Source organism: Pipistrellus kuhlii, unplaced genomic scaffold (assembly GCF_014108245.1).
Source record: "Pipistrellus kuhlii isolate mPipKuh1 unplaced genomic scaffold, mPipKuh1.p scaffold_m20_p_26, whole genome shotgun sequence".
In the NCBI taxonomy this organism is placed as follows: Eukaryota; Metazoa; Chordata; class Mammalia; order Chiroptera; family Vespertilionidae; genus Pipistrellus; species Pipistrellus kuhlii.
This window is the reverse complement of record NW_023425525.1, coordinates 380,283-407,786: the sequence shown is the minus strand read 5'-3', so window position 1 is coordinate 407,786 and position 27,504 is coordinate 380,283. Positions and strand designations below refer to the sequence as shown.

The 27,504-nt window shown below is 64.3% G+C and overlaps 1 protein-coding gene across 1 annotated transcript in view; it reads right to left on the bottom strand.

The window, feature by feature from the left end:
* Nucleotides 1–531: 531 nt before the first annotated feature.
* The window catches only part of ABCA13 (ATP binding cassette subfamily A member 13), a gene marked incomplete at its 5' end in the record, with an annotated part of 89,879 nt that continues 62,906 nt past the window's right edge, over nt 532–27,504 (bottom strand). Inside the window, 19 exon segments of the mRNA XM_045587161.1 lie at nt 532–1,025; nt 1,615–1,752; nt 3,135–3,237; nt 4,665–4,757; nt 5,575–5,678; nt 6,454–6,588; nt 6,869–7,019; nt 8,941–9,050; nt 10,355–10,538; nt 11,885–12,138; nt 13,142–13,298; nt 13,553–13,668; nt 14,669–14,846; nt 15,249–15,303; nt 15,662–15,770; nt 17,562–17,649; nt 18,302–18,429; nt 19,187–19,256; nt 24,555–24,644. Coding sequence (XP_045443117.1) covers nt 930–1,025; nt 1,615–1,752; nt 3,135–3,237; nt 4,665–4,757; nt 5,575–5,678; nt 6,454–6,588; nt 6,869–7,019; nt 8,941–9,050; nt 10,355–10,538; nt 11,885–12,138; nt 13,142–13,298; nt 13,553–13,668; nt 14,669–14,846; nt 15,249–15,303; nt 15,662–15,770; nt 17,562–17,649; nt 18,302–18,429; nt 19,187–19,256; nt 24,555–24,644 — 2,359 coding nt within the window.

The following is a 27,504-nucleotide window of genomic DNA, read 5'->3' as shown; positions in this document are numbered from 1 at the left end:
GTGACTACTGACCCAACTAAGAAAAAGAAAACGCATTTACATCCCATCGCTCTGTATACCCTAAAGTTATCCTCCGTGAAATTCTGATAAAACTTTTATAATCGATACAGATCACCACGTTCAAATCACTTAATTTTGCGAAAGCATGAATCCTTTTTACAGCATCTTTGAGATGAAAAGAAAGGCGATTTTTTCATGTCATGCCACATACCATCACCCAGTACAAGGGAAATGTCCTTTAACTCCCCGAATTCTCACTTAGACACGAGAGCTTACCCAGGAAAAAAGATGACAAATTAAAACAGAATCCGGGCCTGGTTCCTGGACCTAGGCTGGGCGGGGGCGGGGCCTCAAGGCCTCATAGGCTGGGCGAGGGCGGGGCCTCAAGGCCTCATGGCTGGGCGGGGGCGGGGCCTCAAAGCCTCATAGGCTGGGCGAGGGCGGGGCCTCAAGGCCTCATGGCTGGGCGGGGGCGGGGCCTCAAAGCCTCATAGGCTGGGCGAGGGCGGGGCCTCAAGGCCTCATGGCTGGGCGGGGGCGGGGCCTCAAAGCCTCATAGGCTGGGCGGGGGCGGGGCCTCAAGGCCTCATGGCTGGGAGGGGCGTGGCCTCGGCCTCACAGGCTGGAGGGGCGTGGCCTCGGGCCTCGGGCTGGGAAGGGAAGTGTGTGAGAGCCCTCCCTGGGCCTCTCCAGCGCCCAGCCATCTGAGAACTCACGCACACCTGCCTCACCAAGGAGGTTCCCCCTGCCCCCAGCTCACACAGGGATGGCTGTGTTGGAGGAGCCGCCCAAGCCTTGGTTGTTACTGACAGAGGTTAGAGTGGAAAATGCAGGGACAGGGGCGCCCCAGGCCTGGTGTCCCCAGCTCCCTGCGCTGGCCTGAGGCCTGAGGCCTGGGAGTCTCCTTCCTCTGAAGCAGCGTCCTGGGCTCAGACAGGCAGGGGCGGTGGCTGGTGGCCCCGGGCGGGAGGCTCCGGAGGGGCTGGAGGAGCCGGCTGCTGCTCAGCAGCAAAGTCCACAAACACCTGAAAGGAAGAGTGAGCGTGATTGTTAACCTGCAACAGTGGTCGGCAGACTCATTAGTCAGCAGAGCAGCAAACTGCGCTCACCAGCCACTGTTTGCCCAGCACTGGCCACGGGTTCCTGAACGTCCCAACAAGGAAGCCCTCCCACAGCTCCGCACAGCTTTTCCTAAACCTCCCCTTCCATCCCCCTCCTAGACGCTCACTCTCTCCCTCCTCCTAGATCCTCTCTCTCCCACCCCTCCTAGGTCCCCCTAAGCAGGTAAAACCACTGAAAGCAAACCCCAGGGAGGATCACCCTCTGGGCAGGAAGGAATGGCTGTGAATTCTGGGCCGTCCAGCCTGGAGAACGAAGCTGTGGTTTATCTGACACCCTAACTCTCTTCCTACCCACAGCGAGCGCCTGCTTCATTGCAGGGGCGTCCCGTGACTGGCAGGCGGGTCGGGGGACAGGAAGGCTAACGGGTGCCCTCTCTTTACAGGGTGGGGGGAGGCCCCGAGGCCCACACCCCTTCCCAGATGGTAACTATGAGCAACGGCAGCCGAGGCCGGACCCGGTGCAGAGCTGACAGCAGCAGCCTCCGCCGCCCACCTGCTCCAGCGAGGCCGGGGCCAGGGCGTAGTGACGGATGCGTCCGGCGGCCTTGCTGTCCTCCAGCTCCTGCAGCAGGTCGGCCAGGCCGGCCCAGTCCGCGGGCACCTGGTACTCCAGCACGTTCGGGCGCCGCCCCTGCAACCAAACAGCTCACCTGGCACCCGGCAGACAGCCCCTCGTAGCTGCCACAGCGGCCGCCAGGCGAGGTCACCGTCCTGCCGCCCACGTGGGCGAAAGGACCGTTTCCCGGGAGGCGCACGGCTCGCAGCAGCCCGCTTAGCTCCGCGGACTCCCAGCGGCTGCAGCCCCGGGCGCGACTGACGGCCACTGGACAGGTCCCGTGGCACCGCGTGCTCTGCCTGGCAGGCCTCCTCCGTCACCACAGGAATCCGTGGTCACAGCGGCCGGTGGCCCCTCCTGGAGGCAGTGCAGTGGGGGTGCCAGCCCTGGAGCCATGGGCCCGGCGCTGCCACTGCTCAAGGAAGGCAAAGCTCAACCTGGACTCAGAGGCCGCAGGTCCCGCCAGTCCAGCCGAGAGGCTGCCGGTGTGACCGCACTGCGTCCCCATGGGAGAGGCTGTGGGTGTGTCCGCACTGCGTCCCCACGGGAGAGGCTGTGGGTGTGACCGCACTGCGTCCCCACGGGAGAGGCTGTGGGTGTGACCACACTGCATCCCCACGGGAGAGGCTGCCGGTGTGGGTGTGACCGCACTGCGTCCCCACGGGAGAGGCTGTGGGTGTGGGTGTGACCGCACTGCGTCCCCTCGGGGAGAGGCTGCGGGTGTGACCGCACTGCGTCCCCACGGGAGAGGCTGTGGGTGTGGGTGTGACCGCACTGCGTCCCCTCGGGGAGAGGCTGCGGGTGTGACCGCACTGCGTCCCACGGGAGAGGCTGTGGGTGTGGGTGTGACCGCACTGCGTCCCCACGGGAGAGGCTGCGGGTGTGACCGCACTGCGTCCCCACGGGAGAGGCTGCGGGTGTGACCGCACTGCGTCCCCACGGGGAGAGGCTGTGGGTGTGGGTGTGACCGCACTGCGTGCCCACGGGGAGAGGCTGTGGGTGTGGGTGTGACCGCACTGCGTCCCCACGGGAGAGGCTGCGGGTGTGACCGCACTGCGTCCCCACGGGAGAGGCTGCGGGTGTGACCGCACTGCGTCCCCACGGGGAGAGGCTGTGGGTGTGGGTGTGACCGCACTGCGTGCCCACGGGGAGAGGCTGTGGGTGTGGGTGTGACCGCACTGCGTCCCCACGGGAGAGGCTGCCGGTGTGGGTGTGGGAGCGGGGAAGCAGGCTGAGCCCTCAGTGCACGGAGGAGGTAGTGAGGGCCGCCATCTGTCCTGGATGGAGGGAGCCAGGCTACGAGTTGAGCCCAGGACAGGGTGTGACTACAGTCTCCTGGGGCACCCACCCTGGACCCACAGGGCGTCCCCTTTTCTGCGCCACCAGCTCCGGCGGGGTAAGCGTCCCCCCAGGAGCCCTCCCGCAGAAGGAGGCACAGCAGCGGGTCTGGGCGCCACCTTAAGCCGGGCTCCTGGGAAGCGGCGCTGCAGGTGCTCCGAGAGCTCGCGCTGACTTCCTCCCGCACTGAGCCCCACGCGAACGGTGTGGCCGGCCCCGAACCTGAGCGGTGCACAGGGAAAGCGTGTTATGCTCGGGACCCAGACGGCATCTTCTGAGCCCACGCCCAGGAGGCAGGAAGAAAAGTAACCAAGGCAAATGCTGGGGTCTAAGATGCTCAAAAACACATTCAGGCCCGGCCAGCGTGGCTCAGTGGTGAGCACTGACCTAGGAACCAGGAGGTCACAGTTAGATTCCCTGTCAGGGCACATGCCCGGGGTGGGATCAATCTCCAGTGTGGGGTGTGCAGGAGGCAGCCGATCAGTGCTTGTCTCATCACTGATATTTCTTTTTTTTTTAATCTATTTTATTGATTTTTCACAGAGAGGAAGAGAGGGATAGAGAGTTAGAAACGTCGATGAGAGAGAATCATCGACCAGCTGCCTCTTGCACACCCCCTACTGGAGATGTGCCCACAACCAAGGTACATGCCCTTGACCAGAATCAAACCCGGGACCTTTCAGTCCGCAGGTCAATGCTCTATCCACTGAGCCAAACCGGTGCTGGCTCATCACTGATATTTCTGTGTCTCTCTGCCTCTCCCTTCCTCTCTGAAAGCAATAATAAAATATATTTAAAATATATCTATATATATAAAACGCTAAACCGTATGTTCATCTAACCGACCAGCTGGCTGGTACATATGACATGCACTAGTAATTTAATTTTGCATTTTAACTTTATAATGCTATGTTATGTATACTATCTTGACATGTAATTTTATTGCAGTAATGTAATTACCACATGAATCTTTCTTCTAATTAATTTCCTTTCACTATGCACGGATCCATGCACTGGGTCACTAGGTCACTAGCACATATATATATATTCAGAAATTAATTATAGCCCAGTTATGTAGTTTGCTTTAATTCAACTTATATTGACACAGAAACGAAGTTAATCTTAAAAACCACCAAACCCTGGAAGCAACACCCAGAGAGGTGGGAGCTGAGCTACAGGAGCCCCCGTCCTCCTCCCCCTCCCACTCCACCCCCGGCTTCAGGGCTGTCAGGGCCGCAGGGGCTGAGGGGGGCCGGGAAGGACAGAGGGTGAGGGAAGGAGAGCAATCAGCCAGCAATCCCCCCCCCCCGTGAGACCACCAACCCCAGGAGCCTCTGTGGCCCCAGGGAGGGCAGCCCTCGGCTTCACCTTCAAACGGGAGCACCCATGGTGCCCAGCTCCTGCCCTCCCACCAGGGGCGGCTTCCGAGGCCAGGGGCACGGGCACAGCCTTGCGGGACAGCCTGTCCATCTTCATCTCGGCTCTGCCATGGCATGCCAGCCCTCCTGGAGCCCACAGTGGGGCAGCAGGGAAGGGCCGGGCCCCGAGCTGAGGCCATCACTCCCCTCCCCCCCCCCCCCCCCCCCGCCCCGGGCCTTCACCTCCTTCCAGCGAGGCCCGGGCCGGGCTGGCGGGAGAAGCGGACGTACCTGTCCTTGATGTGCTGGGGGGTGCCTAGGCACCGGAAGCTGCCGTCCACCATGATGGCGAGCCTCGTGCAGAGGGCCTCGCACTCCTCCATGCTGCAGGGAGGAGGGAGCACGTCAGCAAGGCCGCGAGATGCTGGCCTGCAGGTCATAGGTCAGCCAGCCTGCAGGTCATAGGTCAGCCAGCCTGAAAGTCATAGGTCAGCCGGCACGCACACCCGCAGGTCAGCCGGCACCCACAGGTCATAGGTCAGCCGGCACCCAGTCAGCATCACAGGGAGCGCCTCTCAGTGTGGGCACTGACCCCACAATAACCAGCGCCTGAGCGTTTCCAGCCCAGGAAGCGAGGTGCGATCAGCGAGAGCCTTCCAGCAGCAGCACAAAGTGCAGCGCAGGGAGGAGCCTCCACAGCAGAGACATTTATGGAAAGAAACAAGTTTACTAAGGACTTAAATGAAGATTTCAACCAATGGAGAGAGGCATTAAAAAAAGGAAAAGGACAGATATGTTTATAGTGAGAAATCATACAAAACTATTGTAATACAAAATATTATTGGTAACTTTAAGTGTTAAATATGGTAAGCATAAACATTAAATGTGATTAGTAAATAAACTGTGTTAAAAAGTTTACTATATCCTATATAATAAAGAGATAATGTGCAAATTGACTCTCATGCCCTCACAAGATGGCTGTCTTCGACCAGGCCGGCAGGGGGTTAGTGAGGGATGACCAAACAAATAAACAGCAGGCTGCATGGGGTGACCTTGGACCAGGCAGACAGAAGCCCCGGAGGGCCTAGCTCGGTGACCTTGGGCCACGCAGGCCCTGGGTGCGGGTTCCAGCTGTGCCGCGCGCTGGCCGTGGGTCAGTGGAGGGCACAGGCTGCTGCGGACACGGAGGGCCCCGGCTCACCTGTGCGAGGTCAGCACCACGGCACAGCCCTCCCGAACCTCCTCGGTGATCGCCTTCCACAGGAACCGCTTCGAGCGGGGGTCCATCCCGGAGCTGGGCTCATCCTGAGGGAAGGAGCAGCGATGGGCCAGGGGCCGGCCACGAGGAGCCCGCTCCGGCTCCGGCTCTGGCTCCAGGGCCGCTGTCCGAGCCGCCTCCCCGTGCTCCCCACAGCACCCCATGCCAGCTCCTCGGCGTGGGACAGAGGGGTGAGCACCCTCAGCTGCGACAAGGTCTCAGAGCAGACACTGAGGAGGCCGTCTGCAGGCAGGAAGAGGCTCCACTTGCTCAAAATGTCCAGTCCGGCCACTTCCTGGCGCCTGGCTGACGTGCTGAGGGAGCATCTCTGGCCATGAGGCCAGGAGCCCCGCCCAGGAGCCCCAGAGCTCAGGCTGCCCTCCCCGGGCGGGCGGGCGGGCAGGCGGGCAGGGAGGGTTCGACAGTGCCCCCCTGTGGTCAGAGCGCCGGCCTCCCCCAGACTGGGCAGCAGGGGCCGTGTGCGGGGACAGTGACACCTGATTCCTGTCAGACCGCAGCCAGGCACAGGCCCCAGGATCCCCTCGGTCTGTGGCCGGGACGGGAAAGGCGGCCGCTGGGCAGAGGACAACAGGCGGGTTTTAGCTCCCCGTGAATTTGGGTTTAAACGCTGTCTTCATCTACAGTCTACTGGATCTCCCATTGGCTGAGTGAAAGGGACCATCGAGGAATAAACGTCACTTCTGTAAACTCCCAGGGACCGTCCGGCTGGGGGGACCTGGCCCCTGAAGTTACTTCAGCCGCCTGGCAGGCAGCGAGGACGCGCCCCTGGGCCCCGGAGGCTGAGCCTCGGACCCCACTCACCAGCAGGAGGAGGTGGGGCTTGCCCAGCAGGGCCAGGGCTGCGGACAGCTTCCGCCTGGTGCCTCCACTGTAGGTGGCCACCGGCTGGTCCACGTGGGCCTCCAGGTGTAAGCGCCTCACCAGGTCCCCGGCCACCTGGAGGAGGGAGCCTGAGAACAGCCACCACATCCCAGTCCCGCCCACCTCGTCCCTCTGGTGAGAAAGAACAGACCGGGATCACGGGGGCTCAGGGGACAGTGCAGGGGCGGGCTCCGGGCCTGTGCGCCCTCAGAGGGCTGGGCCGGAGCCCAGGGAGCCGGTGCGGTGGAACCGGACAGACAGCCTTGAGGGCAGACAGGAGCAGCCCACATGAGGGGCGGGGCTGGGAGTCTCAGGGAGCAGAGGTGTCACTGCCTTTCCCGGGTCCTGGCCTCACCTGGGGGACGCGGGGCCCTGGGACCCCCCGCAGGCGGCAGTAGTAGCGCAGGTGCTCCCAGCCCGTCAGCGGCCCGTCCAGCGCGTCCTGCTGCGGACAGTAGCCCACGCGCACGCCGGCTGCTCCCGCCGCGAACAGAGGCACCGCCTCCCTGCAGGGAGAGGCGTCAGCGAGCCCCGGGACAGACCAGGCTGCCTCGGCTCCGGGAGGGCACTCACAGCAGCTGCGGTCAGACAGCGGCCACGGCTACGTGTGCTACGGGCACCGTGAGTGAGGCTGAGCCTGGCCACGGTGTGTCCGCACAGACCGTTCACAGGACCCTGGCTCATCGGTGACTGAACACCGTGCGGTGTCCGGCTTTACATTAACCCACTGAACCAGGAAGAGCCTGTTCCCTGCAGGAACCTTACAGGCAGGAGCGCCAAGAGCACGGTGTGGGATCAATGCTTCGTCCGGAGGAAGGCACACACACTGAGTGCTTAACCCTCCATTGTGCCCTAATCACCCGTTTAACTCCCTGAATACAATGTACAATGTGCATTACACATCATCAAGGTTGGACTATAATGAATGCAAGGATCTTTGTTACAATTAAATAGTTGCACAGACATGCAGCGAGTAGGGGATTATAGATTGTGCATTCATGGCTGCTTCTGAGAGCAGCGATTTGAATTTCATTTCCCAATTATTTTAGAAACGATGGATCGAGATTACAAAGGAGACAGCCTCCCAGGGATGAGAAAATAAACCATCTATTCTTGTTTCCTTTTGAATTCTGATTATTTTGTCCTTTTGTACTTGTACACAGAGAAGTTACAAAACAAAAAACAAAACACCACCCAATCACCAGAACACCGTCCGACTCCCACGACAGCAGGGAAACCCACGGCACAGCCTGAGCGCTTCGGTGCCCCGGCAGCTTCGCCTCCACACGGCCACCGGGCTCATCCACACACACCACACGCTCCCTCAACAAACCCTGTTTACAGTCTCGCACACCGTTAGTTTGAAACATTGACTTGTTTCCACTGATATGGACTAACCTAAGTGTAACTGTATGCCCTGCCTGCGAGCAGCAATAGTGTTACAGCCGGGAGCCAATGGGCAACACCGTTACAGCCGGGAGCCAATGGGCAACACCGTTACAGCCGGGAGCCAATGGGCAACTCTGTTACAGCCGGGAGCCAATGGGCAACACCATTACAGCCAGGAGCCAATGGGCAACCCTGTTACAGCCAGGAGCCAATGGGCAACACCGTTACAGCCAGGAGCCAATGGGCAACACCGTTACAGCCAGGAGCCAATGGGCAACACCGTTACAGCCAGGAGCCAATGGGCAACCCTGTTACAGCCGGGAGCCAATGGGCAACCCTGTTACAGCCGGGAGCCAATGGGCAACACCGTTACAGCCGGGAGCCAGTGGGCAACCCTGTTACAGCCGGGAGCCAATGGGCAACACCGTTACAGCCGGGAGCCAGTGGGCAACCCTGTTACAGCCGGGAGCCAATGGGCAACACCGTTACAGCCGGGAGCCAGTGGGCAACCCTGTTACAGCCGGGAGCCAATAGGGAGAAGGCCGAGAGAGAGAGAAAATGGTCTCCTCCGTACGGAGAAGCACGGCCCTCTGGGTAGGACATGGGGATGGTGACATTCTAGAGGCAGATTTATCCAGGTCTGCAGCCCGTCAGTCCCGGGGATCTGAAGCTGAACTGGCCGGCGAAGGCAGAAGGGCCAGTCCCCCACACACCCCACTTCCTGCCCCGCTGAGTGCCGGGGCAGCGAGCACACCCACCACCTGCGCCCGCGAGGTCCCCTGCCCTCCCCACTGCCGCCTGCGCCTGCGGATCCTGCTCCGGGGGCTCCCGCAGGCTCCGCCCCGAGGAGGGAGTGAGGACTCCCATGGGGAGCAGACCTGGTGCCCCGACGCGGCGTCGGACCCCGGGCTCCGGGAGGCTCCACCCCGAGGAGGGAGTGAGGACATCACATGGGGAGCAGACCGAGTGCCCCGACCCCCGGCGTCGGGCCCGGGCTCCAGGGTTGGTCCCGCCAGGAAGGGGGGGCGGGGCTCTCACCCCGCGGGCGTCCTGACCACGGCGTGCCCTGCGCTCGGGGCCTCGTCCCCGCTCAGCATCTTGAACGTGGTGCTCTTCCCGGCCCCGTTCACGCCCAGGAGCCCGAAGCACTGAGGAGGGAGAGGACAGTCCGTCACAGGGCACCCCGCCGAGCGGCCCCGGCCGTCTGCGCTGTGAAGCAGCCTCTGCACAAAGTGGCCAGTGGGTCCTGACAGGCCCGCGGCGTCCGAGAGGAAACCACTACACGGACCCCGTGAGCAAGCTCAGGGCCACACGGTGCCACCCAGCAGCGCCCAGTGTCTCCCTCAGGCATTAGTATGTTGTAAGGCACATCAGACCACTGCCACCTCCCCTTCATGACTGCCCCCCCCCATAACTCCCTCCCCCCCACTGGCACCTCCAGGCCTGCTATCTGACTCCCAGCACCCAGCCAGCTCTTGGCTCGGCCATGTCGTATGTCACATCAGCCACGAAGGCAGAAGGGCCAGTCCCATTTCCTGCCCAGATGAGTGACAGGGAGACAGCCAGCAAACACCCCACCATCTGCTGCCTGCAAGGTCCCTGCACATGACAATCCTCTTTCTCCTGCACCGGGTCCTCCCCGGCATCTGGGCCCGGCCTGAGCACCCCGCTAGTGGGTCAACATGGCGGCTCTGGGTCTGGTCCCCCTCCCTCCAAGGTGTGGGTTCCTGAGGGCGACCTTCTGTCTGCGGCTCCAGGGCTCCTGCCTCCTGGGTCTCAGACACTGACTGTGGGCTCTGCCGTCGCCCACTAGCTATCCGGGGACCGACCGCGTCCCATTGGGTGTCCATGGCTCCAAGTCCCACACGTGACCTCACCTCCCTGCTCCGCAGACCCCCCTCCCCCTCCACAGGGTCACAGGGTCACAGGGACACCGGCCCTCACCTCCCCGCTCCGCAGACCCCTTCCCCCTCCACAGGGTCACAGGGTCACAGGGACACCGGCCCTCACCTCCCCGCTCCGCAGGCCTCCCCTCCCCCTCCACAGGGTCACAGGGACACCGGCCCTCACCTCCCCGCTCCGCAGGCCTCCCCTCCCCCTCCACAGGGTCACAGGGACACCGGCCCTCACCTCCCCGCTCCGCAGGCCTCCCCTCCCCCTCCACAGGGTCACAGGGTCACAGGGACACCGGCCCTCACCTCCCCGCTCCGCAGGCCTCCCCTCCCCCTCCACAGGGTCCCAGGGACACCGGCCCTCACCTCTCCGCTCCGCAGGCCTCCCCTCCCCCTCCACAGGGTCCCAGGGACACCGGCCCTCACCTCCCCGCTCCGCAGGCCTCCCCTCCCCCTCCACAGGGTCACAGGGTCCCAGGGACACCGGCCCTCACCTCCCCGCTCCGCAGACCCCCTCCCCCTCCACAGGGTCACAGGGTCACAGGGACACCGGCCCTCACCTCTCCGCTCCGCAGGCCCAGGGTCACATCCCGCACAGCTGGCCGGCGGCACCCGTAGCTCTTACTGAGGTTGCAGAGCACCAGCAGGTCCCCACCGGTTCTCCCCTTCAGCACCCGCGCCTGCTCCGCCTCCACGTCCGCATCCCCACAGGCCGTGACGGTGCCCTGGACGGCTGAGTGCCTCCTGAAGGAGAGAGCCCGTCACCCACACCGGACCTGGGACCCGGGACCCGGGACCCGGGACCTGGGACGGGACGGGCACCGGAGAGGGGAGGGGGCAGATGTCCCAACGAGGAGGCCTGGAGACGGGCCGGCAGCTCGCCGCGCTGGTCCCACCATGGCCGCCGGGGTCCCCAGGAGGGAAGGTGACACACGTGCCCGAGAGACAGCGGGCAGACACCCCGAGCCCCCCGGCTTTAGGGACACCCGCGACTCGCACTGAGGGCGAAAGGTCCCCCGGGTGCCTTCGGGCCCTGGCTGCACGCACAGGCCCACGGCCGTGGTCACACGCCCGTCCGTGCCAGGAGCATGGAGGACTGAGCCCAAGCACTCGCACAGCCGCTCCTGCGTTCACTGTGTTGTCAGGTGGATGAAATTCACCTGCACCTGAGCTGCTCCCTCTTCGCTCCTCCTCCTGATGGTTAATGGGTGTGTGACTGGGAATCTCTAATCCCATGAGCTGCGCTGGGCAACCCCAACTCACCAACCCTGGGTCCCGCCCCGGAGGTGCGGTGTCAGCACATGGACCCACTGTCAGCGGAGGGGCTGGGCGCAGGGGACGCGGGCTCTGTACCCATTTGGCAATTTCCTGTGTCTTCCACTGCCTTGAAGTGCCGGGAGTTTAAATAAAATAAATCTCCGTGGCCAGCCCCGCGGCTGAGCTCCTCTCCTTGCACTGTGTGTCCGTCTCTGAAGCCCATGGAGAAATCGCACTACTCCATGGACAGCAGGCTGCTGAGAAGCTTCGGGCCCGGGGAGTGGCCCGCACACGGAGCCATGTGTGCAGCCGGGCGGGGAGGGGTGAGGGGATGGTGGCTGCAGAGTGCACCGCCCACGTCAGAGGGCCGAGAGGCTGCCGGCACGCGGTCCCGGGAAGGGACATGCGTGTCCAGTTGGTGGAAATCCATCAGGTTCTGCAGGTGCCTTTAGACGGCTCTCTCCCTGCCCCGGGCCCTGCGCCCGGCCTCCCAGGAGCCGCTCTCCATGAGGAACTGCCTCCTTCCCTCCCTCCTGCTACAGGACCCGCCACAAGCCGCCAGCGTGCTGGCCTCTGTCACCCGTCACCCCACAGCAGACAGAGGGCTGGGCACGGGCAGAGGGAAACTCCTGGGACGGGAGAGCGCCCGGGAGCGGAGGTCTCTCACACAGTCCTTCTTCGTGTCCGTGACGCGCCGGCCCAAACCGCAGGGACCCTGAGCCCGCCCACCAGGTGCGGGCCGGACGTGGTCCCGTCTGCAGCCTCCGGGAGGGAACGCCCCCCCCCCCCCAACCGCCCCGGCTCTGCGCTGGCGCCGAGGTGCATGCCGGTACCTGGCCCTCCGCACCATGTCCCCGTGCAGGAGCAGCCGCAGCAGCAGCAGCGCCGTGCCCTGCGCGGCCAGCTGCACGAAGACCCAGCCCAGGAAGCTCATGCGGAAGGGACTGGCGTAGGTGTCCACGCCCAGGCCGCGGGTCAGGTCAAACTGGATCTGGTTGTAGCAGAGCTCGATCAGGCCCTGGCCCAGGCAGAACTGGGGGAACAGCGTGAAGACCCACTTGAGGACCTCGTAGATGGCCTGCAGGTTCTGGAGGAGAGGAACAAGCCCGCTCGGTGCTCCCGCCAGGCCAGCTCTCCTGCGGCCCCCCTGCCCAGTACCCCCCTGCCGGGTCCCCGCCTGTCACACCCTGCGGCCTGCGCAGCGGACTGTCCACTCCAAGCCTGGTCTGAGGACCCACTGGCTGGGTGGGACCCCTTGGGCCGGGTCTCCCTGTCAGAGAGTGTCTCTCCCATGCTGGCCCCCGCCCCCCGCTGGTCAGGGAGGGAGCTCAGGTGTCTCCGGGCTCATGCTGGAGGGGATTCTCAGGATGAGCGTCCCCGAGTCACCAGGCCTGGCCTGTGGGCTCCGGAGACTCAGACTCAGAGCTGGTACAGAAAGGAGCGAGGGCTTCGGGGCCTGCTGGGCTGACATGAATGCACTCCTCCCGTGAGGCGGACGCGGGCTGGGGAGTCGGTAGGACGTATGGACTGAGTGTGTCCACCCTGATACCCACACGGGAGGCCCAGACCCTGCGATGGCACCGGGGCGGGCGGGGAGGTGCCCGGACCCTGCGATGGCACCGGGGCAGGCGGGGAGGTGCCCGGACCCTGCGATGGCACCGGGGCGGGCGGGGAGGGAGGTGCCCGGACCCTGCGATGGCACCGGGGCGGGCGGGGGTGACCGGACCCTGCGATGGCACCGGGGCGGGCGGGGAGGTGCCCGGACCCTGAGATGGCACCGGGGCGGGCGGGGAGGTGCCCAGACCCTGCGATGGCACCGGGGCGGGCGGGGAGGTGCCCGGACCCTGCGATGGCACCGGGGCGGGCGGGGGTGACCGGACCCTGCGATGGCACCGGGGCGGGCGGGGGTGACCGGACCCTGTGATGGCACCGGGGCGGGCGGGGAGGTGCCCGGACCCTGTGATGGACCGGGCGGGCGGGGAGGTGCCCGGACCCTGTGATGGCACCGGGGCGGGCGGAGAGGTGCCCGGACCCTGCAGTGGCACTGGGGCGGGCGGGGAGGTGACTGGGTCTGGTGAATCTGGGCCCACCTGGGCCCCGGTGACGACGGCCAGCAGCCGGGGCATGGTGGTCATGAGCAGCGTGCAGAGGCCCAGCACGAAGTGCAGCGAGACGTAGGCGATGAAGGCCCCATCGGCGCTGGGGAAGAGCCGGGACGTCAGGTACATGCCTGGGAGGGTCGCGTACCTGGAAGTCAGAGCCGCATGCTCACTTCCTGCCTATGTGCAGGGAGCGGGCGGCCCCGCCTTCCACACCCGGGGCGTCTCCTGGCTCCAGGGGCCTGGCACCCCCGGCTCGGCCCCTCGTCCCCGCAGCTCCCCCTGGAAGCAGCCTCCTCGCTAGAAGGGAGCCAGGAGCACGCGGCCACGGCGGCTCAGCCACTGGCTCCTGGCAGGAAACGGGCCCAGGCTGAGCGGCCACGAGGCTGCCACGTCACGCACCCGAACAGCACCAGCAGGAGGACGGTGGCCGCCAGGTTCTCGCGGAAGGTGAAGGCCGGCAATCTGAAGGCCGCGACCACGGCGACACACAGGCCGACGGAGACCAAGTAGAAGAGCTGGGGAGACAAGGGGCGGCCGTGGCGCGCGCGCGCACACACACACACACACACACACACACGCACGCGCACACGCACACACACACACACGCACACACGCACACACGCACACACACACACGCACGCACACACGCACACAGGCCAGGCTGCACGGTCCCGCAGCGCCTTTGTGGTGCCGCCGCAGGCTCCGCGGCCGCTGGCCTGTCCCTGGGTGTGTGTGTCCAGGCCCCGCACCCGTGTCCTGGAGATGGACCTGAGCTGGGCTTGCCGAGGGTGATCCCGGCAAGAGGAGACGAAGGCCGGACCAAGGCCACTGTGGCCGGTGTCCCCCAGGAAGAGGAGAGGACACAGAGGCACAGGGCAGCCATGGGGACACCATCAAGGCAGGGCCTCGGGGTCCAGGAGGCGCGGCCCCCGGGCCTATCCTTTGCCCGTCTCTCTCGGAAGCCGTGCGACACGAGGACAGGAGGGAGCAGGCCTGGGCTGAGTGGATGTGGATTGAGGCAGCCATGTCCTCTCCTGATCAGTGTCCCTCGGTCTGGGCTGAGACCTTTCTCGTCTGGGCTGAAACCTCACACCTCCCCTGGCTGAGTGTGCGGACAGTCCCGCAGCCAGGCAGCCCCGAAGCATTCTGGGAAGCGTCCCTGTCCCAGCCCAGGCGTCGGTCACACACCCGCTGGAAAGGTTGAGGCCGCGGCGCTGAGGCACGGACATGCTCAAAGGGCCCTGTCGGCTGAGCTCCACGCCAGAGCCGAGGCAGGAGCTGCCAGGAGCCCCGGTGACGACAGAACTTCACCGAAACGCTCTGCCAGTGAAATGATCCTGCTGTGTCAGTCTGAGGTGGCCAGCCCCCAAATACAACCACACATGTGTGTGCATGCATACACATGTGTGCACACCTACATACACACACGTATGTGCGCCCAACACACACGCGCGCACACGCACGCACGCACGAACATGCCGCGTGCAGGCGGGGACTGGGAAGTGCCCGGCGTACCATGTCGTACAGGAAGTGGGAGAGCCAGTAGGCCCCGTAGCCCAGGCCACTCAGGTGCTGCAGCCGCTTGGCCCCGCTCACCCGGTCCCTGACCACGGAGCTGCCGATGGCGGCGGCCAGCACGGAGACGCCCAGCACGATGCAGAGGGCCACGCCGCACTGCCGGACGCTCTCCAGGCTGCGGGCGACAGCAGCTCGTCAGGGGTGCAGAGCAGGCCTCTGTCTGGCCGGGCCGGTGGTGGGGGCACACACTGTGGAAACTCATTAACACACCACTTCCCGGCAGCGGGCACTGCGCCCACGCACGGGGCATAGCCAAGGAGGCGAAGCGGAGGGACTTTCAGGGCTGCTCCTGACACTGAACCTGGCTCAGTTACAGCGAGAGGCGCCCCTGAGTGGCCGCTGCGGGGCTGTGGCTAAGACGGAGGCTGGCCCCGCAGACAGCAGCCCCAGGAGCGGGGCAGGGGCAGCTAGCGGTCACCAATGCCACGTGACCCCCCTGCACATGCAGAGCAGCATCAGCCCACGTCACCCCGAGGTCCCGTCCCACAGCCGCCCACCCAGTCGCCCCTCAGCTCACATCTTGTCCTCGTTCAGCAGGGCCCCTCCGTACGGGTGGCTGTAGAGCGTGATTCCTGGGGGACAGGGAAGGTGAGCCGGGCCTCCCCTCGCCCAGGCCTCTGCCCAGGCCCGGGCACCGGTGCCGACCTCCCTGCCCGAGGTCCCGGTGATGGCAGAGCCAGCCCTCGGGGGAGCCTGGAGCGCCCAGCCCCTGTGAGGCCAGCCCCGAGGAGGAGCCTGTGATGACCCGACAGGAGCAGGGCCTGCGACCGCGTGTGAATGCTGACCGCTCGCCCCGCCTCAGGCTCCGCCCAGCGCACTGCGTGCTGGCTTCTGCGCGGGGCTCACCGTACTGTGTCCAGCCCTCACCGTACTGTGTCCAGCCCTCACCGTACTGTGTCCAGCCCTCACCGTACTGTGTCCAGCCCTCACCGTACTGTGTCCAGTCCTCGGCCGGTGGCAGGAGCCTCCACAGGAGCAGGTTGCTCAGGTGGTTCAGGTAGGCGGGGAGGGCGTGGAAGGCCTTCTGGCTGTACCACACCTGGGAGGGAGGACAGCTCAGGCGCCCCGCCCTCCGCTCCTCAGCTCTTCTCAGACCGAGGCCACGCGTGTCCCTCTGCCTCGCGGGACCCGAACACTCGCCTCAGAGCCGTGTCCGGGCACAGCTGACCGTAAGCGGTGAGCGCCCATCTGCTAATTTCACATTTATCTCAAGCATGTAATTCACAGCTAAAAATAGATTAATTTCCCCAGAACAAATGTGAATGTTGCTCTATAATTGTATTCTCACAGAGAGGAAAAAACTAAAGCCATCATTTTTTCTTTCTCGGCTGGTAAGCTAATGAAATTTGACCTGCAAATTAAAAGTGGGGAAAATGACTAAAAAAAGATTACTTTCAAATTAATAACCGAATGTGGAACATTGTTTCTTAAAACAAAGGGAGCTGAGCATCTACTGAGCGTGAGTGACACCGGGGAAGGGAGGGGACAGACGGGGGACGTTATGGCGCTGAGCACCAGGTAACATAAGCTGTGCCGGCTGAGCCATCAGTATCCGTGTCTCCCAATGCTCCTGTTTAAGAGAATTTCAGAACAGCCTCCAGAGAAGGTGGCGAGTGTCTTGAAAAAGTTAGGGCATCACCCAGGCTGGTGCTCCCCAGCGGCTGAGCACCCGGCACCAAAAGGTCACAGTTCGATTCTGGGTCAGGCACATGCCTGGCTGCAGGCTCGGTCCCTGGCAGGGGGCAGCCTATGGATGTTCCCCTCACACATCGATGCTCACTCTCCTTCTCCCTTCCTCTCTTTCCGAAAATAAATAAAAAACATTTTCTTAAAAAAGAAGGAGGAGGAGGAGGAGGAAGGACATCAACCTGTGCCCCCAGGTGAGTGCTCCTGTGAGGCCCTCCTCCAGGCCTCGGGGCTGTGCTCCCTCACAGAGACAGGCCTGCCAGCCCCTTCCGCCCCGCCTCCGTTCCAGAGGCAGGAAAGACACTGTGGGGTGTCCTCTGGGGCGTCTGAGATCTTGCTTCCCAGCAGGTTGTCAGTTGGGCTCAAATAAACTCATAAAAATTCTCTGCAGGAAATTTAGAAAATTCTCTGCAGGTTTGGACGTCTTAGATCAACCACCTCCAGAATGAGGAAGGCCCTGGTCCAACAGGCCGGTCAGGAGACCAAGCTCCACCCAGAGGCGGCACCGCGAGGGGAGCGCGGGGCCATGCACCCGGCGGCAGAGGCTGGGAGCCGGCGGCGGCCCCACGCCAGCAAAGACGCACCCACGTGCACAGGGGGTTCGGGAGAGTGCGATGAAAGCTAAACTGCTCCTAGAGGGAATGGACCACGTGCTGCCTGCTGAAGGAGGGGTCGCCGGACAGTCTGCACAGCAACTTAATGTGTCATTGGGGATCACGTGTACAGGTGAGTGGGGCCTGTGCCTCCCTGGGACAGCCCTGTTGGGACTCAGCACCTCTGAGCTCCCGCAGGTGGGAGGCCTCCGTCCTCCCTGTCCTCCTCCCCACACCTAAGGAGCCCTCTGCCCGTTCTAGGGGGCTCAGAGAATCCTGCCACCTGGACCCTGGGGTGCTTCCAGCTGTCCTGCACCAGGTGCTGTCCGTGTGCTTCGGTGTCCTGGCGGGTCTGGTCCTAACTGACAGTGCCGTGTGCTCTGTGGCTACAGGAAAAGGACCTGGTTCTCGCTCAGGGCTGAACGGTTTTGACTCCACAGGAACACGCACTGGGACTGGCCTGGTTCCTCCTGAGTCCACAATGTGCCAGGACCTCAGGGGTGTGATACCCTAACTGCCTCCGATCGGGTAAAACAAACAAGAACGATTACCTTGGCCAGGCGTTCTGGTTTTGGCCGGTGTGAGTGTGCCTCTTGAGCAGGATCCGGGCCTCGCCCTCCGAAAGACCAGCCCCCGAGCCTGGGGGAGGGAGCACGGTCAGCGCCTCGCCAAGGGCACGCAGGCCCCACACGGACGCCCGTCCTGACCGCGACGATCCTAACGGCCCGGGGAGAGCAGCGCTGAGCATCAGCCGGAGGCATGGCCACACCGGCGGTCAGCGGCCGGAGGAACGGCAGCTCACAAGGCCGGGCCGGGGAGCTGCTCAGACAGGGGCCCGCAGGAGGCTCCGCCGTGGCTGCTAGCACTCAGCGCCTGCTGAGGACCTGGGTGCCACGTGCAGGATGTGGCCAACCCAAGGCTCCTTCTCTGCAGACCAGCCCTTCGGAGCCCCACGCCCCCGCCGCCTCGGTGCGGGTGCCCTCTCGGGGCGGGCTGTGGCAGGATCTAAAGCCACCGGAGGCCCCCCTCCTGCTCCCCGCCCAGGCTCCCCATGAGGCCCAGGGAGCCCGCACAGGGCAGCTCTCCCTGCCCCCACAGGAGCGGGCACACACGCCCGGGCGCCGAGAGAAGAGGGTCTGAGGGGCATCGCCCCAGGAGCTGCTCCCGCTCTGCGCAGTGACACGACCAGGGCTGCCCAGGGCGTGTCAGTGGCTGGGGGCCTGTCACCCCGAAGCATCTGGGAGACTTCACGCCCCAAGGACACTGCAGTGGAGCGCCCGCCCGCACCCACCTGGGGCTCTCCGCGGGCGCCAGCAGGTACTCCTCGGGGCGGACGGCCGACAGGTTCAGCAGCGTGTGGCCCCGGCGGTCGGTCAGGGCGGGGGCCCGGGCACTGGCGTTGGGGCAGCTCTGCCAGCGCTTACATGGAGAGAAGAGAATCTGGTTCTTAACCCGCAGAGCAGCTTTGCTGACGTTGCTAAGTGAGACATCGCTGCAGCGCTCAGTCCCACCGATGTCTGTGCTCCGATTCCCACACTCCCCGGGGCTCCGTCTGTGCGGACACGGAACCCGGGGCCTGGGGCAGCGACGTGGGAACGGGAAGGCTGTGTGTAATCTGCACAGACTGCAAGCGCTCCACAGGGAAAGTGCTGCCTCGCGTCCGTGCCCCGGAGGAGAGTCGGAGCCTGGGTGGGGGCCGGAGCGGGAGAGCCAACCTGCTCCTCTCAGGTGCCTCGCTGCTCAGAATCAGGGCCTGACCGCCCAGCAGGGGGCGCCCCGGGCAGGACCAGGGCGGCGGGCTGCACAGGCGCCCTGCCTGCTACTGGGACCCGGTCCTGTGCTCCTTCCCATCTTGGGACCTTCAGGGAAGATCCCGCACTGGGACCCTCACGGCTCCAGGACGTGACGCTGGGCTTTCGTGTCAGCTTCCGAAGCCCGAGTCTCCTTTTCTGTCCCCGGGTCCCCGGGAGCTGCTGACTGACTGACAGGCTGACAGGGGAGCCCACGTAACGCCCGTAACATCTGAGGGCAGGAAGCTCCCTCGTGGATGGACCTTCCTGGGGAGCTCACCACGGCAGCACCCCGAGGGCTCAGAGTTAGACACGGAGGATTTATAAGGAAGTAAACATTGGTACCTGAGGTTCAGAGGTTTAAAACCAGAATGCACTGAACCTACCCTGCAGCCGCAGGAACCCGGGGCCCCGGGGCGAGACGGGGGCTCCGGACGCCAACAGGAGGCGTTCGTCCTGCGGAAGCAACAGGCCAAGTGAGGCTCAGGCTGTACACCGCGCTCTGGGCGAGACACCGACACGCACGTCCCAGACACGTCCCCCCAGGGGGACCGCCCCCCACGCCCCCTCCGTCCCCCATGCAGATGTCAGGACAGGCTCCCTGAATGCTCGGCCACGGATGCCCGGCCAGGGGTGGACTCGGGGGGGGGGGGGGGGAGTCCTGGTCTCAAACCCCAGCGCCCTCAGCAGCAGCACAGCAGCCACATGCACATGAGTCCCTGTCATTGCCCCCCACCCACCCCCGCGCACACACACAGACACGCAGACACGCACACGCACTCGGTCATCGTTTAAAGAGGAATCTACTGCTCTGCTTCCACATGGAGGCCTGACAACAGGTTGTTATGGAACAACCGGCAGCCGTAGTGCAAAAGCCTTTCATTCCAAAGTCCCAGAGCTGTTTCCTCTCAGCCTCATGCTGTGAGTATGCACGTTTCCAAGTCAAAAGTTACTTTAGCGATAACATTCCCGTTTACTCAGGAACTGGGCAGGAGGAGAGGCGGCTGGCGTGGATGGTCCTCGGCCCAGGCTCCGGGAGCCGCAGCAGGAGCCTGGGCCTGGCGGTGAGGCGGCCCTCCACGTTCCGCTGCGGGCAGGGCACGGAGCACGGGGCTCGGAGCACGGAGCACGGGGCACGGAGCACGGGGCACGGGGCACGGGACACGGTAGCAACGGGAGCACGGGGCACGGAGCACGGGCACGGGAGCACGGGCTCGTAGCACGGGGCACGGGGCCACGGGCACGGGGCACGGAGCACGGGGCACGGAGCACGGGCAACGGAGCAACGGAGCACAGGGCACGGAGCACCAAGGGCACGGAGCACTGGCACGGGGCACGGGGCACGGAGCACGGGGCACGGGGCACGGGGCACGGACACGAGCAGTAGCACAGGGCACTGAGCACGGGGCAACGGGGCACGGAGCACGGGGGCAACGGGCACAGGGCAACGGAGCACGGGGCACGGGCACGGGCACGGGGCACGGGGCACGGAGCACGGGGCGGCACGGAGCACGGGGCGGCACGGAGCACGGGGCACGGAGCACAGGCGGAGCACGGGGCACGGAGGCACGGCACGGAGCACGGGGCACGGAGCAGGGCACGGGGCACGGGGCACGGAGCACGGAGCACGGGCACGGAGCACAGGAGGCACGGGACGACACGGAGCACGGGGCACGGAGCACAGGGCACGGAGCACGGGGCACGGAGCACAGGGCACGGAGCACGGGGCACGGAGCACGGGCACGGGGCACGGGGCACGGAGCACGGAGCACAGGGCACGGAGCACGGAGCACGGGGCACGGAGCACAGGGCACGGAGCACGGGGCACGGGGCACGGAGCACGGGGCACGGGGCACGGGGCACGGAGCACAGGGCGGAGCACGGGGCACGGACACGGGCACGGAGCACGGGGCACGGAGCACGGAGCACGGAGCACGGAGCACGGAGCACGGGGCACGGAGCACGGAGCACAGGGCACGGAGCACGGGGCACGGAGCACGGGGCACGGGGCACGGGGCACGGAGCACGGGGCACGGAGCACAGGGCACGGAGCACGGGGCACGGGGCACGGGGCACGGGGCACGGGGCACGGAGCACGGGGCACGGAGCACAGGGCACGGAGCACGGGGCACGGAGCACGGAGCACAGGGCACGGAGCACGGAGCACGGGGCACGGAGCACGGAGCACAGGGCACGGAGCACAGGGCACGGAGCACGGAGCACAGGGCACGGAGCACGGAGCACGGGGCACGGAGCACGGGGCACGGAGCACGGGGCACGGAGCACGGGGCACGGAGCACGGGGCACGGGGCACGGAGCACGGGGCACGGAGCACGGGGCACGGAGCACGGGGCACGGGGCACGGAGCACGGGGCACAGGGCACGGAGCACGGGCACGGAGCACGGGGCACGGAGCACGGGGCACGGAGCACAGGGCACGGAGCACGGGGCACGGAGCACGGGGCACGGAGCACGGGGCACAGAGCACGGAGCATGGGGCTCGGAGCACGGAGCACGGGGCACGGAGCACAGGGCACGGAGCACGGGGCACGGAGCACGGAGCACGGGGCACGGAGCACGGGGCACGGAGCACGGGGCACGGGGCACGGAGCACGGGGCACGGAGCACAGGGCACGGAGCACGGGGCACGGAGCACGGGGCACGGAGCACAGGGCACGGAGCACAGGGCACGGAGCACGGGGCACGGAGCACGGGGCACGGAGCACAGGGCACGGAGCACGGGGCACAGAGCACAGAGCACGGAGCACGGGGCACGGAGCACGGGGCACGGAGCACGGAGCATGGGGCTCGGAGCACGGGGCTCGGAGCACGGGCACGGAGCATGGGGCTCGGAGCACGGGGCTCGGGGCATGGGGCATGGAGGCACGGGGCACGGAGCACAGGGCTCGGAGCACGGAGCACGGGGCACGGAGCACGGGGCACGGAGCACGGGGCACGGAGCACGAGCATGGGGCACGGAGCATGGGGCACGGAGCACGGGGCTCGGAGCACGGGGCACGGAGCATGGGGCTCGGAGCACGGGGCTCGGGGCATGGGGCATGGAGCACGGGGCACGGAGCACAGGGCACGGAGCACGGGGCACAGAGCACAGAGCACGGAGCACGGGGCACGGAGCACGGGGCACGGAGCACGGAGCACGGGGCTCGGAGCACGGGGCTCGGAGCACGGGGCACGGAGCATGGGGCTCGGAGCACGGGGCTCGGGGCATGGGGCATGGAGCACGGGGCACGGAGCACAGGGCACGGAGCACGGAGCACGGGGCACGGAGCACGGGGCACGGAGCACGGGGCACGGAGCACGGAGCATGGGGCACGGAGCATGGGGCTCGGAGCACGGGGCTCGGAGCACGGGGCACGGAGCATGGGTCTCGGAGCACGGGGCTCGGGGCATGGGGCATGGAGCACGGGGCACGGAGCACAGGGCTCGGAGCACGGGGCACGGAGCACGGGGGGACACGTGTGCCCGGTGAAAAGAAGCTGGTGTTCCTATCACCAGGTGGGCAGAGGGCGGTTCCACCGCGTTTTCTAAAGTATAAACGATGACGTCACACCTCCATTCTGCTCTGGGCAGCCACTGGGGTCTCCACTGGAGACTTAGTGTGCACGCGGGGACCGCCTTCCGTGGGACTGCGAGGCGATCCTTCCCCCGTAGGGGCTCCATTCATCCTCCCGCTCGGCAGGCTGCCCGCCCGGCACCTCCCATGGCTGCTAGCGAGTGCTTGTAACCGCATTTCTCCCCAAACGGAGTCCTCTCTGTTCCAACCTCCCTTGCTCTCTTCCCAAGCTCCCTCTTGGGCAGCACACGCAGGACCACCAGGGCCGCCCGGGACTGGGGGTCCCACCGAGAGGCCCCCGTGGCTGCCGTGGAATCCTGCACAGAGAGCTCCGCCCCGCCCCACGTGGCTTTACGAGTTCAAAGGGCTATCTGACCGGCTAACTCCACCTTCGATTCACAGATAAAAGACCAGCAGGAACGGGAAAGGCCCATTTCACCTGGGAACCGTGGAGGGAAGCGTCCGGGGTCAGCGGGGTGCTAGCCTCGGGAAATGAGTCTGATATTAAACCACCGCCTGTTTCTAAGTCAGCAACGCCCGCACATCTTCAGTCTGGACCGCACACCATTAGGGGAGCCGCTCGGCAGCTCAGGTCCCAGACAGTGGGCTTCCGCACACCTGACCGCTCAGTCTCAGCAGAGGCAGCGGACTGAGCAGGTGTGCCCAGCATCGACGGCCCGCCCTCTGAACCGGGTGGTGGCGGGTCCAACGGGGGGGAGCGCACGGGCATCGCTGCCTCAGCCACACTGCACACCCCAGAGGGCGATGCCCGTGTAAGCAGACGCCGTGGCTGCGGCTCAGACTGAGCGGCCAGGGGCTGCTTGTGCGGCACGGAGTGCCTTTCTCGTCAAGGAGGCGCCCAGCACCCTGCATGGGGCAGCCCGCAGCCCGGCTTTGACCGCGGAAAAGGAGGGAGTGAGGAGCGGGCTGTGTGGGTTACAGAGGAAGGGAGGAGCAGGACGCGGGCCGAGCGGCTGAGGCTTGGCGGGGGGAGCGGGGGCCCCAGGCCTTGCCCGTCAGAACCTAAAGGGGAAACTGCTGCCTGCACGGAACTGGAGAGCCTGCGCTGCTCTTGGCATGGACTCTGCGCCTTTTCCCTCGAGAGACCAGCCGAAGGACGGTCTCTCCGCGCCCCTCCCTGGGCCAGCCTGGAGGGACGGCGGGCCCGGCGGGCCCAGGCGGGAGTTCCTCCGTGCAGCCGTCTCAGTCCTGCTCGCCGCAGTCCGGGAATGAGAGCGTCGCCGAGGGGCTTTATTTAGCTAAGCGATTGCTTGTTTTTCAAAAGAGAACTAAAGGGAGACAACCTAATTAATTTTCTATTAATTCCCCCTCGCTGATGCCATTAACAGCTCTTCCGTCTGCAGCCAATGGCCCCCATGACTAACGGCAGAGAGTGTCACCGTGAATTAGAAAGAGGTATTCCCAGCAGGGCCTTGTTGTCTGGGTTTTACATCTATCACTGGAAACACGCACTGCCGTCCTTAAGACATCATTGTGGTTTTCACCCCCCACCCCCCACCCACACCCCGTTTGCTCCACCCGGGGTGGGGGTAGGGGGTGGGAGATGGAAACCATGATGATGTATCAACGCCTGAGACCAGGCCGTGCCCACAGCTCCTGGTTCCCACCACAGCGCCGCCCTGACGCAGCTCCTCAGTAAGTAACGGCAGGCGAGGCTGTAGGGGTGACTTAGTGAGAAAGCCGGAGGACAATGCTCGCTGACGGCCATGCCTGTCGGTCCCCTCACGTCCCGGGAAGAAATACTCGAGGCCCTGGGCCCCCGCCCTGAAGCACTGGCAGAAGCCCCTCCGTTAAGGAGAATCCAGCTCACTGTGCGCGCGCACGCACACACACACACACACACACACACACACACACACCTGTTCCCTCAAGGAAGACGGCAGGAATACCCCGCCTGTAGCTGCTGCTTCCTGTTTAGCTTTGGTTTCTCCACAGAAAGGGTCCTGGGAATAACTGATGCGTGTGTTTCCAATGATATAAGCCAGTGTTCACTGAGCAGAAAGGGGCGATTGGGCAGTTGTTTCAGGTCACTGAGGAGTCCACCCCGCTCTGTGCTACACCCCGGCTGGCAAAGGCTCCCTGAGTGACTACAAGTCAGGGGGAGCCGTCCCGTCTGGGTGCTGAGAGGCAGCGGGGTGCCTGGGGCAGCTGGTACTCACAGGCCGGGTCCGAGGCTGGCGCAGGGCTGCTCCCCATTTTCAAAGGCTCGCAAAAGCACGCGGGCCAGCTCCATGCCATCGCTGTCACTGCTGTCAGGAGACAAAGGGGCGGGGGGTCGTCTGATGGTGGCCACAGGCAGGTCTGACCCCACGTGCCCGGCCAGGCTGGCCACAGCTGGTTCCGGCAGCTCAGGCAAGCGGCTTGTTCGGTTTTCATGGTAAAGCCAAACCAGGAAGGAGATAAGAAATTTCTGCAGCTCACAAGTTCCCACCATAGTACCCTCTGTGCACACCTGCCTCAGGGGCATCCTTTTCTCATCTTCTCGCTTAATGTAACATCGCCGTCTGTGGCGTTCTCATGGTTTTTAAAATGAACGTCAAAGGCTGCATAATATTACGTGGTGTCACTACGTAAAGTCTCTGCCAACGTTCTGTGCCTCCTGGAGAGCGGCGGGCAGAGCCTGCGCCCTCTCCGGCCGCAGTGACACCCTCTGTTCCTGTCGCCGGCTCCGGCTCCGGCTCCGTGCGTTCTCTCTCAAACCTGCTCCCAGGAGTCCCCGCACAGAACCTGGGCACTGCAGGCCCACAGGTCTCCGGGGTCAGCCCACAGCTCAGGCCCCTGAGGAGAACCAGGGCCCTCGGGGAGGACCCCCAGCGGAAGGCAGGCTCTCCTTCTGGGCTGGGGGGGCAGGCGGAACCCCATGTGAAACTGTCCAATCCATGTAGGAAACATCCCGGTGTGAAAAAACGGAGGGGAGCCACCCTGCAGCCCTCTCACGCTGGGCTGACGGGCGGTAGGCTCCTTTAAATCAATGACAGTTCTGGGTGACAGGATTACAAAGGCAGGTTTAAGGCTGTCTAAGGCTTACATCACGTCTGTCATAAAATGCTTCCAAAGTACACACCGTGGGAACCTGTGTCCCAAAACAATGACCGGGCGCCGTGGCAGGAAGGATGGCGATGCGGGCGGCCACCTGGGCCTTCTGGGGAGGAGCACACAGGAACCCTGCACAGTCCTTTCTGTCCGGGAACTTCAACAGCGGCTCCTCCTCCGGGAACAGAGCCTCTGTCCTCCTCCGCCGCCGCGTCTGCTCCGTCTCCTGTCCATGGCCAGTGGCCACTGGACACGCCCACACGTCTTTCTGGATGGTTCCCAGCACTCAGCACAGGGAAGCCCGGGCGTTGGGCTCCTGTCTCCCGCATCCCAAGAGCAGTCAGAGCCCAGAATGAGAAGCCACGTCCATGTCTGTGCCGGGCAGCCCCCACGTCGGGGGGAATTCTGTGAGATTCCTACATTTCCTAGTCCCTTCTCTGAGCCTCTAACAGACCAATCTGACATTTTTATGCTCAAAATTTACCATGGGCTCCTGGCTGCCTACGGAGGAGCCTGGCAATAGCATGTAAATCCCTCTGCACTCTCAGACCTGCACATCTTGGGACAAACACCCTCTCCGGGAGCCACACCCAGCCCTCCCAGCGGAAGCACCTTCTGAAGCTTCCTCCGAGGGCCACCCCCTGTACTGCTACTTGGTTGGAAACCACTGCCCCCCCTCCCCCAGAAGCACTAAGTTCCTTCCCATGAGCCTTCTCGCCCAGGGACCCTGACAGCATCTCCACTGGCTCTCTGGCCTGGCTGCTCACTCTCCTTACTGGAGCCCGTGGTCCCTGAGCGAGGCAGTGGCTGGAGCACAGCACGTTCTCAAAAAGCGTCTGCTGAACCAGGTGTGACGTCACCGCTGCCCTGAAATGGCGGGCTGCTCTTCACCTCTGCTGGTGCGTCCCTCCCGAAGCTGGCCTTCCCTGGCCTCTGGCTTCCCAGGGAACATGAAGTGGAGAAGAGGACGCCCTCCTCACCACGTTTGTGTTCTGCTGAGCACAGCTTGCTCCAGAGCCGTCACCACGCAGGCACCGCCGCAGCCCACCCCAGAGGCAGTTACAGCAAAGCACCTCCTTCTGGGACTCGGCTCAGCCCCACCTGTGACCACTCTGGCAACTGTGACACGAGTGAGGAAAACCTCCTTTATGTGGAGTGGGGGGCCTGCAGGGGGGCCCTCAGCACCACCCCTGGCCCTCAGGACACAGCCCCAGGGAAGGGACTTGCTTTGTAGTCCAACCCCAGCCAGGGGAGGGAGGTCTTCTCCTTGCCCAGCAACTAGCTCAGCCAATGGGAAGCCCCCCAATTCAGCCAATGAGAAGCCCCCTGAACCCTCCTTTTCCTTCAGAGTCACAGCGCCAGTGCCCCCTCCACCCCCCAACTGCCTCCTCTGTCTCTGTCTCTGTCTCTGTCTCTGTCTCTCTGTCTCTGTGACGTTCTCTCTCCTTTGTTTGCTTAACTTGCCTGTTTCGATACAGCCTCCTTATCCCAAACTGCAATACCAGAAATTTTTTTGCCAATAAAAGTAACTGGGTTTTTTACTGTTAAGTCAGCATGGTTTATGACTGGTCCAATATGACTCCCCACGGCCACAGGCAGAATGCTGGGAGATGGAAATGCTGATGCTTACAGCCACGTTATGTCCCGGACGTGGGCGGTGTGGCCCCTGCACAAACACCCTCGAGTTTCTGGCAAATGAGAAAGCCCGTCCACAGTGAGAGAGACACATGTCCCAAAATGCTGCTCATAAAAAGGAAATGTCGCTGCGACGTGTGAGAATGCTCCACGTCGCCCTCTTTTGACCATTAGTCCAAGAAAACACGCAGAAGTTTAAAATGCTTCTTCTGGGGAGAAAGTATTGATCTGTAAGGTAGTTTCCTTGGAATAATGACTGAGCACAAGATTTAAAGCCAGGTTTACTTTTTACTGTTTTGTTGCTTTGGGCTAGGGGTCACTGTTTGAAAAAACAAACCACTGGCTTTTGCTTGTCCTGCTGCCACAAAACCCAGAGCTCGCTCCCCCAGGACGGCTCTGCGGTGCCCGGAACGGGCTGGGATGGAAACCAGCGCCTCCTGT